This window comes from Drosophila gunungcola, unplaced genomic scaffold (assembly GCF_025200985.1).
Source record: "Drosophila gunungcola strain Sukarami unplaced genomic scaffold, Dgunungcola_SK_2 000018F, whole genome shotgun sequence".
NCBI lineage: Eukaryota > Metazoa > Arthropoda > Insecta > Diptera > Drosophilidae > Drosophila > Drosophila gunungcola.
The window spans coordinates 837875-856084 of record NW_026453200.1 but is presented as its reverse complement, the minus strand read 5'-3'; the positions used below and the strand labels follow the sequence as shown (position 1 = coordinate 856084).

Here is an 18210-nt window from a genome sequence, read left to right as displayed (position 1 = left end):
AATGATCTCCAAGAACTAAAAACAAATTTAAAAACACCAAAGTTATATTTTTTTCCGATTGTTTCAATGGGAGATATATGCTATAATCGTCCGACCCAGCTCTTTCCGACTTATATTCTACCTGCAATAAAAAGAATATAATGCAGATAGCTTTAAAACTGAGAGACTAGTTTGCGGACGGACAGACGGACATGGCTAGATCGACTCTCTTAGTGATGGTGATCAAGAATTTATATACTTTATAAGGTCGGAAAAGTCTCCATCACATATACACAAAAAATTTAACTTCTCAATTTATTAATTTTGTTAAAAAAGTATTTTTAATAGTTCAAAAATACACTTTTAACTTTCTTCAAATCCGAAAACGATAACATATTGCTGCCATAGGAACGATCGAATAAATAAACTAAACATCATCATAGTTTCAATGTTCAAAAACATATACGCATATAAATCCAAATTTAGATGTTTTAAAGAGTATGTTGGAGAGTATGTAGTGCAGCATCTCGACAGGTATGACCATGGGTTGTGCTGGTATACTAGATATACTAGATACTAGTTTTGGTAGAATGGGGACTCAGTTAGCGAGCTGAGGCCGAGTGTGGCTTCGAATGCGTTGCTAGGTCTGGTCTCTCTTTTTATTCTTCTGGTTTTTAGCGTGACGTGAGATAGACGCGTGAGTGATCCTTAGTGATTGAGTTCAGACAATCAAAAACCGAACGATCAAGTAACCAGCAATGACGACTTACAAGGGGATGACTTTAGTTCTCCGACAAGTATTAAGTTTTTAAGAGCCGAAGTGTGCTTCCTTTCTTGTTTTTATACATTTCTTAGCTAAATTGGCCTGAAAATAAAGTGATACGCAGTGTTATTGACTCTTATTGAATGCTTTATTTGCTGCTATGAATAAATTAGTTTAATAATATTGTAACAGGTATATAACAAATATGTAATTTCAAGGTGGGTTGTATTTTCGATTTTTCGTTTTTTAAACTCAGTTTCAATTATCAATTATAAATATATTATTTTAATTCTTTCTTCTCTCTCTTACTTTCTCATATTTTGTTTTCTCGCTGTTGACGCTTATTCCGGCAATGGTTGGCTAATTTTCTCATAGTCACTTTAAAAAATGTTTATGTTCTGGTTTATTGTGCTAATGCAATCATTTTCTATTCAAATAACCTACATTTCTATAATACGATATAGTATGCGATTAAAGAATATTTAAGAATAATATAAATTTTTTCTCCATTTTATTTCTTTTAAAACCATGTAACAATCTCATTTCTTGATTTTTAGACTATTTTAATGTTATAATTTAACAATTCAATCGTATTATATACATTTTTATTAGTTTCTTGGTTTCACTGTATTGTATTTATCAGATGTCTTTCTCGGAATTATACATCGATTGACATATCCAACGTCTTATTAGATAGAATTAATAATTCAACACAATACCCTTACCGATTTCTTCTTAAAACAGCGATATCGGGTCTTGTAAAAACTAGTTTTCCCCAAAAATAATTCATTTTAATTTTATAACTTCCCTATTTATTAAATGTTGGAATGATCTGTTTTGAATAGCCTCGACTTAAAATGTATATGATTAGTGTGTTTTGAAGCATTGTAAAGCATTAAAAGTATATGAGAAATTAACAAAAATAGGTTTTATTTGTTTTATAAATTTTAATGAACAAATGGGACTGTGTTTTATAATTCATATTTTGTCCATACAAAACATTTTTCTACATATAAGCATGTATAAAACTATTGTTCTCATCAGAACAATTACATTATTTAAATTTGATGGTTATTTTTTTATTTTTCAAACATAATAACATTAGCTTTGTGCAGATTTGAATTTTTTTAATTTTGTATGACATTGCTATGTATGCAAGTATAAATCAACTTATTTATATCATGTACATGTACCTTTTTATGCGATATACCCACTGGTGTTAATATTATGGTTTCTTTGATTTAATATTAAAGTTACTCAGGTTTTAAGCGATGCCATTGTACTACAGTTTGCCTGGGCTTTGAGATCATGTCCTGCCAATGTTTAGTTTCTGATGCTCCAGAACCATTTTTACCTGTTTAAATTGCATATTAAGACATTTAATTATTTATGAACGTTGCGCTATAATTTTATAATTCTAATTCTTACCAGCTAATAATATTCGTCCTATCAACTCGTTCCTCCCAATGTTATCGAAATCCATTACCATAACATCCAAGGAACATTCTCTTATTTTTTCCCATGGAACGTTAAAACTAAATGATTCATTAAACACTGGATTTAATGTACATGTAAATATAGGCGTTTTTCTTTTCTCTACTCTTTTATCTCCAAACTGAAGCCAAACTTTTACGTAAGGATCTAGAAAAAATAAAAGAGAAGAATACTTAGTTTGATTTTCTTGAAAGATTTCTAAAGGTTTTTTTTATATTTAAAATGTTTTTTAATCTTAAATACTTAGATGTGGTTGTATTAAGAATTCAAGTAATTAAGTCGATTTTTCCACAAATGTAATTTCTGGAAACAGTGAACATGGTTTTACAGTCCGAACAAGTTATGACCTTTCTAAGGGGTCCAGTCTGCGATTCTGTTGTGACGCTTGTGTCGAGGCGGTGAACGAGGTGAAATCGTTCATGCGCCAAACTAAAGGTAACCTTTAAGTGCTTATCCGCTGTTTCGGTGAGCCACACCCACGGCTGCTAAGATCGGCAGCTAAAACAGATTCGGAACCCGGACAAGACAGAACTAAAGCTGATGTCAAAGTGAAAAAAGTAAACTTTTCTTGTGCTAGGGATATTTTATCTTTCAAAATCAATGTCCTAAACGAATTCTTTGAAACCAAACGCCCTGCCGACTTTTGTCCACAACATATGGTGGTAAAAGGGTTCGAAGGTAGATAAAAAAGAAAAGGCCCGTCGAGACAGTCTTTCCAGTCGAGGCCCGACAAGTGTGCCATCTTCATTTTCTGCTTCCTCTTCCGCTTCATCTTCAAAAAACTAGCATCTCGACTCCTTATTTCCTGTCAATATACAAGGGGCTCACTTTGTCAGCTGACAAAATTGTGTTCTGATGGTTTTTTCTTTTCATCCCATGTTTCAATGTTTACAGAAACCTGTACACAATTATAGGCTTGACCGTCCTTTCATACGAGAAGGAGGAGCCTTGATTGCTGTTGACTCAAAGCTCATATCTGGATTACTATCTTTTAATATTGAATTTCTAGATATAAAATTATCGTTCCCCATTAGTTATATATATATTACTTGTTCATACATTCCGCCATAATTTGAGTTTCCGAATTATGCGAACCACATTTCCGTTATATATTCAATTTTAAAGAACTGTCAGACAGAGACCAGTTGATGGTCTTAGGTGATTTTATTATACCGAATGCGACTTGGTCCACAGATGAAAAAACTAATATCTTACTTCATGACAGTGCGCTATCTCAAATAAACAATGCTCGAAATCTTTGGGTCGCTTACTGGACTTGTGTTATGTGTGAAATGCAGAAGGTGTCTGTTTATTTAGAACGTAACCACTTACGCAACCTGACCATCTTTATCACCCAACTTTTGAGCTGACTGTTGTTTAAGGATCAGAGCTTAGGGAAAAATCTGAAAAGCCTGTTAAACGAATCCATTCCTGGCGCAAAACTAACTTTGACCGCTTAAATTCCTGTATCTGGCTTTTATTTGTCCTAACTTTATTTATGCACTAACATGGCTGGGGCCTTAAATATATTTATAGTGCATTAAAATCCTTCGTTTATATATGCGTTGTGAGGAGTTTTAAAACTCCAAACAACCTGATGCAGGAGAGCTGCATAGGAGTCAAGGGCAAATAAGGTCAAACTGTGTAGACACCGTGAACTAACGATATCGAGCTGGACATTGGACCCTCATACGGCAAGGGCAACAAGGTCGAACGACCTGCACAAAGAGCTGGACCATCAATGGCTATAAAAGGGCGGCGCAAGCGCAGCTCAGCCCGAAGTAATAGTGCGAGAATCAACGCGAGTGCGTGTACGCGAGACCAGTAGCAAGTTAATAAAGTGTCTGGTGCCGACTGCGGGCCCACTCTTCAGAACACAGTTTTCGGTTGGGTAGATTCGGGAAGTTGCAAGCCTTTATGACCATCGATTTCAGCAGCCGGCTGCATGCAAGGAACTATTGACGAGTCACCGGCATTGGACTCCCTACTGAAGATGAAGTAACCACACTGACAAAGGCTCAATTATTCACTCCTAAACAGGCGCTATGCGAAAAGGCGCTTGCTGATACTGTATCTCGACAGTCATTTGGTCGATTCATAATAACACTCCCTTACAAGCATCATTCCTAGCGCTCGAGCGACGGATGTATGCAAATCCTACCCTACAGGAAATGTATTTCGAATTCATGCGAGAATATTTGTCATTAGGACACATTTCAAAAACAGGCAATATCGTTCCTCGAAAGCCCCAGTACTTCATCACGGACCAGTGCTGTTGGTCCAACGATCCAGCCATGTGTATACGCCACTTTGTTGCGATTCCTCTTTCGTCGTCGCTTGTTCGATTTTCTACTCGTACTCATACTCGCAAAATTCTTAAGACAACGATTTTGGTCCCTTAAACTAGGTTGGGAAGATGAAATTCCACCAGATATGTTTAAAACGCTGGGAAGAGGACGCATCCTCCTTTAAAGAATTAGATTCTCTACAAATCCCCAGATATGTCGGCACAAATCAAACAGGTACCTTTCAGATACACGGCCTTGCGGTTGCATTAAAGGACGCATATGGTTGCTGTTTTTATGTTCGAGTGGTTTCTCCAGATGGGGTTACAACCACATTGCTGACGGCAAAATAAAAGGTATCGCCCATTAAACGTCTTTGCGTACCACGTCTAGAACTTTGGGCAGCTCACCTATTTGCTCAACTCCGGAACGATGTCCAGAAATTGAATAACTTTCCCGTAGAGCAGGTAGTAACGTGGTCGGATTCGGAAGTTGAGCTTTACTGTTTACGGATAAGCCTCTTAACCCTCAAAACTTTTGTGGCCAATCGGGTAACAGCTATTCATGAACTCGCCCGAAGTGCGGTTTGGTCCACCGTTCCTGAAATCTGAACCTAGCACTCATTTGAATTTCTGCGAGTTGGTGGCCGCTAGTTGCAGGCTCCGTTGGGACATAACGCCAAGTTTCCTTTATTGTTACCGAAGGTTCTAATTCGTACCAATTGTCACGTTGGGCCACGCGCTCTTGTCGGCCTACATCGTCAAAGTATTTGGCTTATCAATGCGCGTCGCGAGTGCACTCATTGCTTTCGTTACAAGCCCCGGTTGTTTTCGCAAATAATGGGCAATATACCGGTTGATCGCATTCAAAGCAGTCGGCCATTCAAAATCAACTCCACTCAAGATGTACGTGGCAGTTTTAATCTGCTTCTCGACGAAAGCCATTCATTTAGAGCTATTAAGAGATCTCACTTCTTATTCACGGTCGCCGTGGTCCTCTCGAAAAACTGTACTGCGACAACGCAACAAACTCCAGAATGCTTCAAAAATCACAACTAACCTCGAAGCAAGTAAGGAACTGATGAGCGCCTTTAATGCGTTGATTTCGTCTTCATACCCCCACGGGCGCCCCATTTTGGCGGTAAAATCAGCAAAGCACCTGCTCATCAAAGCCGTCGGAAGCGCCCTTTTAAAGAGGACGAAATTCAAAAAGTTCTCGTCGAGGTGGAAGCAGTGCTGAACTCGCGCCCGTTGGTCGCCAATAGCTGCACCCCGAACGATGGGGAAGCGATTACTCATGCCCACATTCTTATTGGCACCAATATTGCCTCGTTGCCACTAGCTAACTTGCCAACATCGACAAAGGACAATCTGAGTCATCTACAGAGGTGCCAACTCGTATCGGCAATCAAGCAGAGATTTTGGCGAGACTGTTTTCGCGAGTACCTAACAAGCTTGCAGGAAAGGGCCAAGTGGACGAAGGAATCTGCAAACGTCAAAACTGGAATCGTCGTCGTTATTAAGGATGACAACTTGCCACCCCAGATATGGCTGCCCGGGATAGTCACTGAGGTGATCTTCGGAGCAGATGGGAAGGTGCGCGTTGCAGTTGTGAAGACAAAATCTGCAATCTACAAGCGAGCAGTCCATTAGCTTGCCCCACTACCAGTAGAATGAAGACGTGGAGTTCTTCAACGCGGGCGATGTATAGTCATTTCATGTATTTCCTTATTATATTATTCTAAAACATGCCAGGCTCCTGATAGTTGTGAGGCGGGGCACAGCCCGCTGAAATCAAACTTCCCCAACGGCTCGGCATTAACAGTTCTCCTTTGTGAATTCAAATCGTGTTAATCAACTCTGATTACCCGCTCTGTAAACCCGCTCTGCTAAGCGGCACTATTAGCAACCCTGCACTTCTGCCACGATTCCGCTTTCACGGCGGAGAACACCCTTCTTTTTTTCTACTAATTCTTTTCTAAATCGGTCGAGGTTCACAAGTTGCATTTATTTCTCTTTTGCAATCAGCAGACAGTGTCCTTAAACTAACCTCGCGATATCTTAAAGGGTTATCATTATGAAATTTGATCCTTGTTCCCTAAAATCCCGGCTTCTGAAAACTCCATAAAATTCTGGTCAATTCCGGCGACTTTATTTGAACGACATATTCCCGATTAGTTCAGTTTCTACTTACCAGATTTCCCGTTAATATCCTTAGCTTTTAAATTTCTCGCCTTAATCAGTGTTAAAGTCAAAATTGAGTTTGACGGGTGATAGCAAAGTGATGAAAGGAGTTCTCCGCATTTGTCCTTGGCAGGGGGTTTTAATGCCTTCCAAAAGGACTGCTTTCCAGCAAAATCAACCTTATTTTATAAATAAATGCAACCATTTCACTATATATATTTATACAATTGTTTGTTGAATTATTTACCTGGCATAGGGGAAGAAATACTTCTCCTATGGAGTCATCTCTTGAGAACCGGTCGTAATCAAACACATGTAAATGTAATACCTAAAAAAATGTGATATCGTCAATAATTTAACGCATTTCTTTTGTCATTTTGGATTGCTTCATTACAAAAGAAGAAGAAGCATTTCATACAATTAAAATCGAAGTTGTAGATATATTTAGATGTATATTTACTAAATTCAGAACATAAGTACATTAAACAGTTTGAATTAAAGTTTGAGTTCAAATACTTAAAATCTAAAAACTCGAAATATATAAGCAATTTCTGTGCTATTGAGATGCGTTCGCAATGAAGTTATACCTAAATATATTTTAACTTTGAGCAAAAAATGTAATGAGGACAGCCCTTTACATGAATGTTATACAAAAGAGATAAACTCATGTTTAATTATCTGTGTTTTCTAAATGATGTTATATTTCTATGGACGGCAGCACATGTAGTGACGTTACGCACCAAGAGCGTGTGCATAGGAGATTACCATATATAGGATAAAGGGCGTTGAAAGTGACATACTAAAAATGTTTTTATGTGGCGTTCTTGATCAGGTCTCAAGAACTCCACTTAAAAAAATTTTTAGCTGGTAAAATATTCCATTTTTTTAACACAGCTAAAATTTTTTTGAAAACACGCGTCAAATTACACCCAATTTGCTTGGTTCCCATACTTCGTTCAAGAGTTGTTCGAAAATCCTTTTTTTGGTATATCTCAAAATAAAAATTTTTCGGTGTCTCTTTGTCAGTTTCAAAAAATTTTAAGGATTCTGGAAAAATTCTTCATGTGTTGTTAAAAAAAGTTTGTTCTACGACTTTTTGAACAACAAGCTTTTTTAGCGGGAAATTACTAAAAATAGCTATAAATTTTAAACTAGTAAAGCTACAGACAAGTGATGTATGTCGTTAAATAAATATTGGCAAAAGCTAATTACGCTGCCTAGACAAAATTAGTCTAAATAAAATAGCTAAAAAATTAATTTGATTTAATTTTTATTTTTTGCAAATTATTAAAAATTATAGCCCTTGAGATTGCACAACTTCTGGTATATCTCATAATAAGTTTTTCTGCATGAATGTTTTCGGAAGTTATTAAGCAACAAAACTGCAACTATTCTCAGTTTAGGGCAGTTAACGCTGCACTGGCAAGAATTTTCTTTCAAAAGGTGGATGGTGCAAAACAATCTGACGAAAAACTTAGCGTGGGCGCTTTTGGGTAGCTAGAATCTCTGGCACTTTTTGAGTAGCCATCAACAAAGCTCTGGCATGCACAGACTGTTTACAAGCCAGGTTTGCTACCAGTGAGATTCTATGGCAGCATCAGAATCCCGTCCAATAAGTTACCATTCGGTGCCAACAACACTGTAAATATGAAATAGTGTTTAACATGGCAATGTTTTCTCATTCATGTTTTTGGCCTAATCTTCTGAATTGGTACGTATTATGAATTCTACATATTCAGCTACGTCCCGTCCTAATCAGTCCTAGTCTAAGTGAAAGCTCCCTTCTTTTAGATCTGCAAAGTGTTAAGCTAGTCTACTCACCGGGTCCTGGCTGTGTGCCTAAGAAATGCACAAATTGATTACCCTATCCCTAGAAACTACTGACTTTCCACCTATTTGGAAGGAATCATTTGTTATTCCCCTTCATAAAAAGAGAAATAAATCAAATACCAGCCATTTTTAGCCAAGTTTTCCGCTATCACCAAGTTTTTCGAAAACGTTATTACCCTCCATTTGCAACCTCATTGCAGATCAATTATATCTTCATGTCAGAATGGATTTATAACACGGAGGTCTTCTCCGACAAACCAGCATCATTCGTTATCAAATCATTTGATTCCGTAATCATTCGCATCTTGTACAAAAGTTACACTTATTCGGGGTTTTAAATGATCTTCTTACACTTCGAGTTATCAGAATTTTAGGAAACAATACATAATATTTCATTTACGGGGCCTTAACTGGGATGCAAACCTTATCTTACCAACTTACTCTAGTAGACTTCTCCTAGTTAATTTACCATCTTTATCCAACCGAAGAACGATGCTTGTTATTACTTTTATTTGTAATGTATGTATTAGTTCAGGGGGATGTGGTGAGCAAGGAACCTATTGGTTACCTACATTTCTCAGTGTTCTCGTATCCCAAGGAACTATAATTTTCTTATTTTGAAGCCCTGTAGATCGAACTATGATCTATGTAATCAATATATATATATATATATATATATATAGTGATTACATAGATCATAGTTATATATATATTTTGAACTAGTTTGTCCGTTCTTTTAGAATCCCTTTCCTTTCACCTCTCGCGATTTCGTTTTTACGCCCTTATCGAGTGAAATACGACCGTACACTTGAAAATAACACGTTCGTAATTTAGATAAATTAGGTTAAGCATTGGCAAAAGTAAATAGTACTTTGGCCCCTATGGCGTTTACTAAGTTAGGCGTTAGTCAATAAATATTAACAGTGAAATTAATGTGAATTAAATCTTTTCTTTCTGGAACCATGCCGTACCCCGATTCCACGCGATAGTCTCCGAGGTTCTTCTTAGGGTCCTGGAATGATTTGTTGTGGTGGGCTCTGACGCGTTAGAAACATGAAGAGACTTTCCGTTAGGCGACAGCCTTGAGGCTGCCGTTTTCCTCCATTCCCCTACCCTACTCCTAATAACTCATGTAAGCGAATTCATAAGTTACAATATTTAGCATCCGAGCATCATAATAACGCGGTTATCTACTTACTGTGCATTTTATAACTTTGCATTTGAAATATTTTAATCAAAAGCTTGCAACCCAGTGAATCAGACAATTTTGGGGATATAAGGGATATTACTATTTATGGTCATAAGGCGGTCGGTCTAGCCATATCCGTTATCCATGTCCGTTAATTTTTAAATTTTAAACATAGCAATCTTTCTATTAAAAAAATGTTTGCTTTAATAAAATCTTCAAAATATTTTATTTAGACATCCGATGTATGTTTTTTTATTTGGCTACGAATATCCGTTTAACCCTTTTGGCTCGACCACTTGGTAAAGTATCCGGCGCGCGTTATTTGTCTTTTCTTGCTGACACGTGCTGATTTATATAATTTGTATCAAATAGACTTTAAAAATGTTGCCTACATATGTAATCATGAATATTACATATTTCTTTTAATGGTTAAATTCGTACTCCTAATATGAACTATTATGTTTGTTTTTTAAATTAAACTTAAATAAAAATTTGTTTCATTTAAGCCTCCAAGTATTTCTACTTTTTATCGTAATCAAATCTAGTTTTTTGGGTTTGCTCACAAATAATTCATGCGCATCGTACATTTCTGCCGAGTACTATAAAGGACGGTGCTGGCGCGGTTATGTTCTGGCGCAGAATATTTTAAAATTCACACGTTAGGTTGAGAAATGGTTCGATAAATTAAAATTTGTCAGGGAAAAGACAAAAAGAAAAACAAAAGTTTTTGTCCTTTTTGATGATTTTGATATTTTCTCGTGAGTCTTGATTTGTTGGAGTGTGTTCTCTGAAGAGCTGACAAAGTAAGAACTATATATTTCTTACTTTATGGAGCTGATGGCGACAGTGCTGAGGGTCACAATCGACAATTTTGCCGCCATCGATACATACATACATCGAATGACATACCCAAGTATTGTGATAAGAGGCGTCACACGGCCAAATTGTAAGCGTGACCAAATCAGACGGTGTGATCACCTTTTCTAATATTTGGTAATGGCCTAGTCTCACAGTGCACCATCCACCATCTCTTTTAGTAAGTTCCGTAAGGTGTTGACGTGCCAAAAATTGCAGTTATTCCTTGACGGTGGAATTTACGTTCCTAACCGCTCGTAAAGACCTGGCCATGTCGGCCATCTTTGTTTCTGTGGGGCCTTGTGAGGTTAACGCTCGGACATGGCATCAATTTGAATACAGAGTAGATAGAAGCCATTTCCAGTCCACCATCCATTAAAAATCCCAACCGTTTCGCTTGAATGGGATCTTTGGGACTGAGTTATCAGGGGTTTCTTGTCGTTTTTCACTAGATGGATAGAAAGTAATGTCTGTATTCTTCACAACTTCCTTTTGCATTCGCGCCTGTTACTTTTTATTTTCTCTTTTGAAAAAGCGCTGTTTTTTACTAAACATCTACCTAGAGGTATTAAAATCTGGATAATATTTTCTTGTTGATCACTTACATTTATAATTTATAAAAGCCTTTGAAAACTTTTAAATTTGCAAATTTTAGGAAAAGAAATTTAATTAAGGTCAGCTAGCATAGCTATATAGACCACTGTGCATCTTGTTTAAAAAGCCAAAACCGACGATTCGATTCACACAAAGACAACCAATCCGATGCATATATTATATAAGTAAGTTTTATACTTACACGAGATTGAAGTTTTTGAATGGGAAACCCCTCAAAGTAAAATGTTTCATTCCATCGCGGGTTTAGAGTTCGCCGTTTTATTTTGGTTTCCAATCTATGTTTTTTATCTGGTAACAAGGTTACGCGAACATATGGATCAGAAGTACCACTTAAATCCTTCGCTGGTAGCTCTTTTCCTTGAAGAACTTTCAAAATTAACGTTGTGTTTTGAAAATCGTATTCCAAAGAGAAATGTATTTGTCCAACATTTTCACTTGAGTCTGTGCTATCCAAGTACATGTCTGTCATTGAAATACTTTTATTCTAAAACAAAAATTCAAGGAAAGCAATGGTTAATTTGTACTCAAAAGTTAAGACAACTATTTAAAATAATAAACGTAAGTGCATATATCTCAAAGCCGTTAGTATGGCAGTGAAATTGAGGTATAAGAAAACGTTTCCGATTGTACACCAAGAAAAAACTGATTTAAGAATTAATAATAGAGCCATAATTTCATACACGACAGGCTAATTTTAAAGGCAACGTTAGGGAATTTTTCTAAAACAAAGAATTTTTTGTTTTCTAAGTGTACAAAGTAATTATATTCTTTATCAGGACCAATAACCGAGACGATCTAGCCTTGTCCGTATTTTACATGCAGATTCTAGTTATGCCCAGACAATGAAAATTTTTTGATAATTCAGTCACTTTTACGCCTATCAATCGCGAAACTCCATTATCACTCTGAGGCATAAGGCGTTATATGTTTCGGCTAATATTGATCGACACACCACAAATTATGCAAATAGAAATTTTAAGTCTTAAGCAGTTTCGCCAGAAAAAAAAATTTATTCTTTTTAATGTGACGCCAGCTTAACACTATTGATATTGTATATGTATTTGCAATATTTAATAATGTAAAATTAAGAATTACATTCGTTATAAATGTTTGTATCTACACACTGAAAGTATTCTATCAAAATTGGCGTCAGAATGAATCTTGACAATTTTGTCATCAACTCTTTCTTCCCCAAACAACTCCAAAAATACTTGAAACTCCACTCAACTTAACTTTTGGAAATTGACTAGTTTCTTAGCCTTAGCCTCTCTCCATTCGTTAGCTATAAGAGACAGCGAGGTGCAAAGAGTGGACGTCTTTGTCTTTTTTTTGTCGGGGTCCTTTTTCACCTTGTTTCTGAGATCAACCAAAAAAAATACCAGAAAATTGCAATACGTTGACAGACGTTTTTAATGAACTCTTAACGTTCGTCAGGCCGAAGCGAAAAACTCAAAATTGTCCAGATCCATTCTGACGCCAATTTTGTAAAAAGACTTTCAGTGTATAGATGCAAACACTTATTGTAATTCTTAATTTTACATTATTAAAAATTACATATACATATACAATATCAAAAATTTTTAGCTGGCGTCACATTAAAGAATCTATTTTTCTGGCAAAACTGGTTTTCGATATATAACAAGAACTCAACTGCGGTGTGAAATATTGCAAAAATATTAATAAAAGCAATAAATTTAGGTATTATTTACTTACAGCGGAATCCTTTGTAGTGCCATCACCAACGTTTCCAACCAATGAAGCATTTTGTGGTTTTGTTTGTGTAGTCCCCGAACCACTTTTAAAAATATTGTAATTATTTCAATTGTCAGACATATTTAAACTACTTACCCAATTAAAGGAGTTCTAAGGTTTAAAAAGCCATTTAATTTCCTGTTAATGTTATTTTGAAGAGGAGTCGTGATAGCTTGCGGCGTCGGCACTTGAGGCTTTGTAGGTGGATTACCAGAGTCAACAATGTCCTGAGCAGCCCTGTAAATATTTATTTTAATAATAAGTGATGCACTACTAGGCAAATAAAATATTTCAATAGCCATGTCTGTTCGTCTGTTGCGAACAAAGTTTAGAAGCCAGGGAATCGAAACCTTCCCAGTGTGAGTGAAAAGATTAAAGTTTAGAACTCTTTTAAACAAGTTATTGCCTAGTCCATCCACAATCTCTTTCAAAGATTTTAAAATTTTACGGTTATTCCATGACGGTGGAATTTACGTTCCCAACCGCACGTTTCTAGCCCATGTTTTTTCGGTGCAACTCTAACGTCTTGGCGCGAATGAGTTTGAATTGACCTGGCGGCCATCTTTGCTTCTGTGAACCAGAGGCATAGTCGAAAGAGAAATGGGGCTTGGAAGGTTAGATATAAGCCATTATTTAAAAAGATAATCATTTAACCACTTATCCATAGAATTAAAATAAATGCTGGAAAAAGTCCTTCTAAAAGAGTTGGATGGATTTAAGGAAGGGTGATGGGGGATCTGTGAAAACACCAGTCCACCAAAATAAAAATCCCAACAGCTTCGGTTGGATAGGCTCTGGGCTATTAGTTAAGTTTGCTGAAGGATTTTGTGTATATTAATACCTATTATAATGTTTTTGTTTCGTTTTCTAATTACTGTTATATATCTGCCATACTTAGTCTAAATTTCAATGCATTTTACAGGCGGATTTTCTGCAACAGCGACCAAATTTTTGTGATTTTTGGAAAATTAAATGCATTTTAGACCAAGTCAGCTGTTTATAAAACATTTGTCAGGTGGCAGTGTAATTGGAGTTTTACTTTTTTAACCGTCTTCTTGTCGTTCCCCCAAAAAATATTGTAGTGGAAATTGGCTTCAATCTTTCAGGAACTAAAAGATCAGGATATCATCCAACAACAGCTGAAAAATAACATTCCACTTGCGAATGTAAGAATTGTATTTAGTTTTGCGCTTGCCAATGTGAACGGGTCGCTACAGCTGTTTAAAGCGGCCGAGAGCAGACGCTATTACTAGCAGAGTAAAAGGTAAGTAATAAGTAGAAGGAGGTATTCCCAACCCAGCAAAGTATATTCGGACCTTGATGCACTATCAGTACAAAAAAGTGGCCCTTACGACACCAAGCAAAGCTTGTTACGCGCGGAGCTCTCTTCCTCTGGGGTCGTAAAAACGAGATCGCGAGAGGTGAAATAAAAGGTATAGTATATGAACGGACAGAATTATTCAAAATATATACCAAACTAAAAAGTAAGATAAGATTAATGCTTTTAAAATTGGTAAAGAATCAGTAGTAGAAACGATATAATAGAGTTTGTTATAGTCATTACGTAGATCATAGTTTGATCTAGAGTCAGCTTACTAAGTAAGCCCCTTGTATTTGATAGGAAAGAAAGAGAAGGGATGTTTTTTTAAAGAGGGAGCAGATGAGAGAGCTGAAGAAGAAGGGGGCACACTAGTCGGGCCTCGACTGGGAAGACTGACTCCTACGGGCCTTACTTTTTTGTCTCAGCTTCGAACTCCTTTACCACCATATGTTGCAGCCAAAAGTCGGCACGGCATATGGTTTTAGTTTTTGGGACAGTGACTTTGAAAAATAAAAAGTCCCTAGAGTAAGAAAAAATAAATTTTTCCACTTTTACATTAACATTATCGGCTTTAGTTCTGTCTTGTATATATCAGAAGATGTCTGAGCAGGGGAAAGCCGAGAAACAAATACTTGTTTCTTGAGATCTGCAGACTGAGCTTCTGCATAACCAGCTTTTGTATTTAACGTCCACTCTAACGCCTACAAATCGTGCAACTCTGTAACTCTAACAGATTGTAAAGTTTTCTGGGATCATAATGGTTTTAAAATTGGTTCGCTGAGTAAAGGGAATCTTCTTGTCTACAGCGTTGTTTTTATGTGTACACTGCATGTTACAAAATCTTGCCGTTGTTTCTTGGAAAAAATTTTGGGTATTCCCTAATAGGTGTGCTGTTCTATACAAATTCAACTGGCAAAAATTTCAGCAAACCAGAGGCCACTGAAAATTTTGTTGAATTGCTGAAAAGCCAAGGTAGTCGCTCTTTTATACTAAAATTTAGAAGGCAATACCAAATATATGCAAATAAAGAAGTTAAGACAGTTATTTAAACCAGCAGGTCGTCTTTTTGCTATTCCTAGGCATTTTTCTCGAATTCAAACAAAACCTAAGACAAACAAAGCTTTTCAAGCAGCAGCTGCAACGGCTGTTTGGTAAAGTATTTATTTTGTTGATCATCATTACTAGGAGAGTACAAATAGCCATGTCCGTATATCCCTTCGTCTGTTCGTTCTGCCGTTTCTACGCAAACTAGTCGATTTCAATTTATATGTGTATATGTTTAAAAAACTGAAGCTAGGATGATTTACAGATAAATTATTCGCTCGTTCCTACGGCAGCTATATGATATAGTTATCCGATTTGAATTAAATCAAAATCGTTGTTCTGAATTATTAAACCTTTACTATGTTCATAAAAAACTCTAAAATCATTATTCAGAAACAATAAACAATCACTATATCTCGAAGAACTATGAAAAAGAATTAAAAACAGCAAAGATATAATTTTTTTTATTTTTTTTCCCCGATTGCTCCTATGCGAGCTACATGTATATGATAAACTCGTCCAATCCGGCTCGTTCCACTTAATTTACCACCTGCAATAGAAAGACAACTTCTGCTAAAGTTTCATGCCTATAGCTTTAAAACTGAGAAACTAGTTTGCGTAGAAACGGACGGACGGACAGACGGACGGACGGACGGACAGACGGATGGACCGACGGACGGACAGACGGCCATAGCCAGATCGACTCGTCTAGTGATGCTGATCAAGAACATATATATACTTTATAGGGTCGGAAATGTCTCCTTCACTTCTGACTGAAATTATAATACCCTCTGCAAGGGTATATAAAAACGTATTGTAATTTCGTATTTGTTTGTGTATTTTTAGTACGTCAGGGTGAATTATGTATTGTGAAGCCCTTATAAATACAAAATTAACCGAAGTAGTAAATGAAAAAACCAAAGTTATAAGTGTAAACTTACCTAAGACTATAACTACTGGATTCCTCGTCTTCGTTAGGCTCAATAAACTGTAATTGGGATCTTTTATGTCTCCACCACAAGTATCCGCCCGCCAGAAAAAGAGCGATTGCAATAATTAGACCCAAGACAGCCAAACAAGCTATTAGTACTATGCTCGCCATATCTGCAATAAGGAATTAGTAAAAGATAGTTTAAAATTTCATAATATTTCGCACCTTTATCCAACACATATGAATGGTAAAACATGATTATATAATATTAAGTATATACATATGTATGGACATACAACTTGTTTTTATAATAACAAACAAAAGGTGTAATACAATTTTACAACACCAATGTTATTTTGACAGTACCAAAGTTTTTTTGTAACAATGTTGAATATTAATAAAAGTTTGGATAACTTTTTTTTTCTACTGAGAAATGTATAAAGCTGTTGGACACATAAGGTGGTACTTTAAATTTTATAGGTTTAATTTTGTTATGCCCAAAAATTGTTTCTAAATCTGGTGAGTTGCACATTTTTTCGATTCAACTAATTGCATATTCCTTTAAAACACTTTTCCTTGAACATCTTTGTTTATATATTTAAAAAAAAACATGTGCACTAAGTTTGCAGCTGCCGGACTAATGAAGAGAACCATAATGAAATCTTAAACATATTAGTTAAAGTATTTTCTGAGTATAAAATATATTGAAATAGTGCAAGTAACTATTAATGAAGTCTTTCCTTTGAATTATACAAAGCAAATAAGCTTTGTATTAGTTCAAAACAAATTTATTTTAAAAGCAATACGTTCGTATAAGTTAATATCGAGCTACTTATGCCAATGAAAACACATCGAATACATTTTTTTATAAGAGCTGCGTCGGTTCGTTTGCATGAAAAGCTCGACTCCGTGCGCATGACAATAGGGAAAGCCATGATGAGAGCCTTATCTAAGGGTGATTTGGATTTTAACTATTTGAAATGCGTTTCATTTTTTTTGAGATGCAGCACTCACTAACCAAAACCAAAATGAATATACTCTTGCAGCTGTTGCGAAAGAAACTGAGAAGTTATAATTTGTTCATGTCTTATTCTGAAATATTAAATTTTACTATATTCCGAAGAACAGTAAACAAAATTTAAAAGCAAAGTTACAATTTTGTTCATTATAATTTTTGGATTGTACCAATGGGTGCTACATCATATAGTCGTCTAAAAGATAACTTTTTTAAAAGATTCCTGCAGATAGCCTTAAAACAGAGGGAAATGGGTAGATCGACTTTCCCAGTGATGCTCAAGAATAATTATACTTGTAGGGTCGGAAATACAGTGCCGAACTAAATTGATGGCACAGTTGCAAATATCAACTTCAAATGTTATCCCCAGGCGTAATCAGCATTTTTATGGTACAGTTTTTTTTAATATATTTAAATTAAACATTTGTTTATTCAAAGGCAGATTTATTTGTTGTTTTTTGTTTTAACGCCCTTTAAGCTATTTAAATTTTAACAAAATAGCAAGTTATTGCGTGAAACAAAAGTCTTGGCACAGTTTCCTTACTTATTTGAATTCTTTTTATCGTAAGCTTAATTTGGTCATACTGTTCTATGAAATTTATAACGGAACTTCTCCTTAACTACATGGCGCCAAAAATTTTTAAACAAAGAGACGTTTTTCCCAAGTTTTCTTGCCAATTGCCTAAATATATACAAAATGGACCAAAAGCGCAAGGAAACTAATGCACCTCAGCGAAAAATTGTCCTTCACCTGCACAGTGAAGGCAAATCTTATGGCAAAATAGCCCAGACTATGGAACTAAGCTGATTCACAATCAGAAATATCGTGCAGCGCTTTAAAGGAGCAGCAAGTTTGGATAACGCTCCCAGATCAGGACGCCCGAGGGCCTTAACTGACCTTGAATCTAACAAGGTGATCCGAAAAGTTAAGGTGGACCCGAAAATATCTTCTTC

At 36.1% G+C, this 18210-nt stretch overlaps 1 protein-coding gene across 6 annotated transcripts; it reads right to left on the bottom strand.

Moving 5' to 3' along the window:
* Positions 1 to 868: 868 nt before the first annotated feature.
* LOC128263736 (synaptotagmin-7) lies at positions 869 to 17114 on the bottom strand. Of its 6 annotated transcripts, none has more exons than XM_052998863.1 (9): positions 17101 to 17114; positions 16252 to 16414; positions 13042 to 13182; positions 12907 to 12988; positions 11375 to 11677; positions 6952 to 7032; positions 6715 to 6883; positions 2171 to 2383; positions 869 to 2096 (listed from the first exon to the last, which is right to left on the bottom strand). In XM_052998863.1, the coding sequence occupies exons 2-9, from the start codon at positions 16410 to 16412 to the stop codon at positions 1996 to 1998; spliced, it is 1251 nt and encodes a 416-aa protein (XP_052854823.1). In that variant the 5' UTR covers positions 16413 to 16414; positions 17101 to 17114; the 3' UTR covers positions 869 to 1995. The 6 variants fall into 6 exon arrangements, with proteins under 6 accessions (XP_052854823.1, XP_052854818.1, XP_052854822.1 ...); XM_052998858.1 differs by lacking the exon at positions 17101 to 17114 and adding an exon at positions 16984 to 17098 and having other exon boundaries at positions 16252 to 16416; XM_052998862.1 differs by lacking the exon at positions 17101 to 17114 and adding an exon at positions 17074 to 17083.
* Positions 17115 to 18210: the final 1096 nt, after the last annotated feature.

What these genes read in the sequence shown, in the direction of transcription:
- LOC128263736 (XM_052998857.1), bottom strand. Translation starts at nt 16,497, where the DNA reads ATGTTTTACCATTCATATGTGTTGGATAAAG. An exon ending in GCACTACAAAGGATTCCGCT is followed by an intron (nt 11,678 to 12,906) that starts GTAAGTAAATAA and finishes TTTTTGTTTTAG; the next exon opens with AATAAAAGTATTTCAATGAC. An exon ending in GGATATTAACGGGAAATCTG is followed by an intron (nt 2,384 to 6,714) that starts GTAAGTAGAAAC and finishes TATTTTTTCTAG; the next exon opens with ATCCTTACGTAAAAGTTTGG.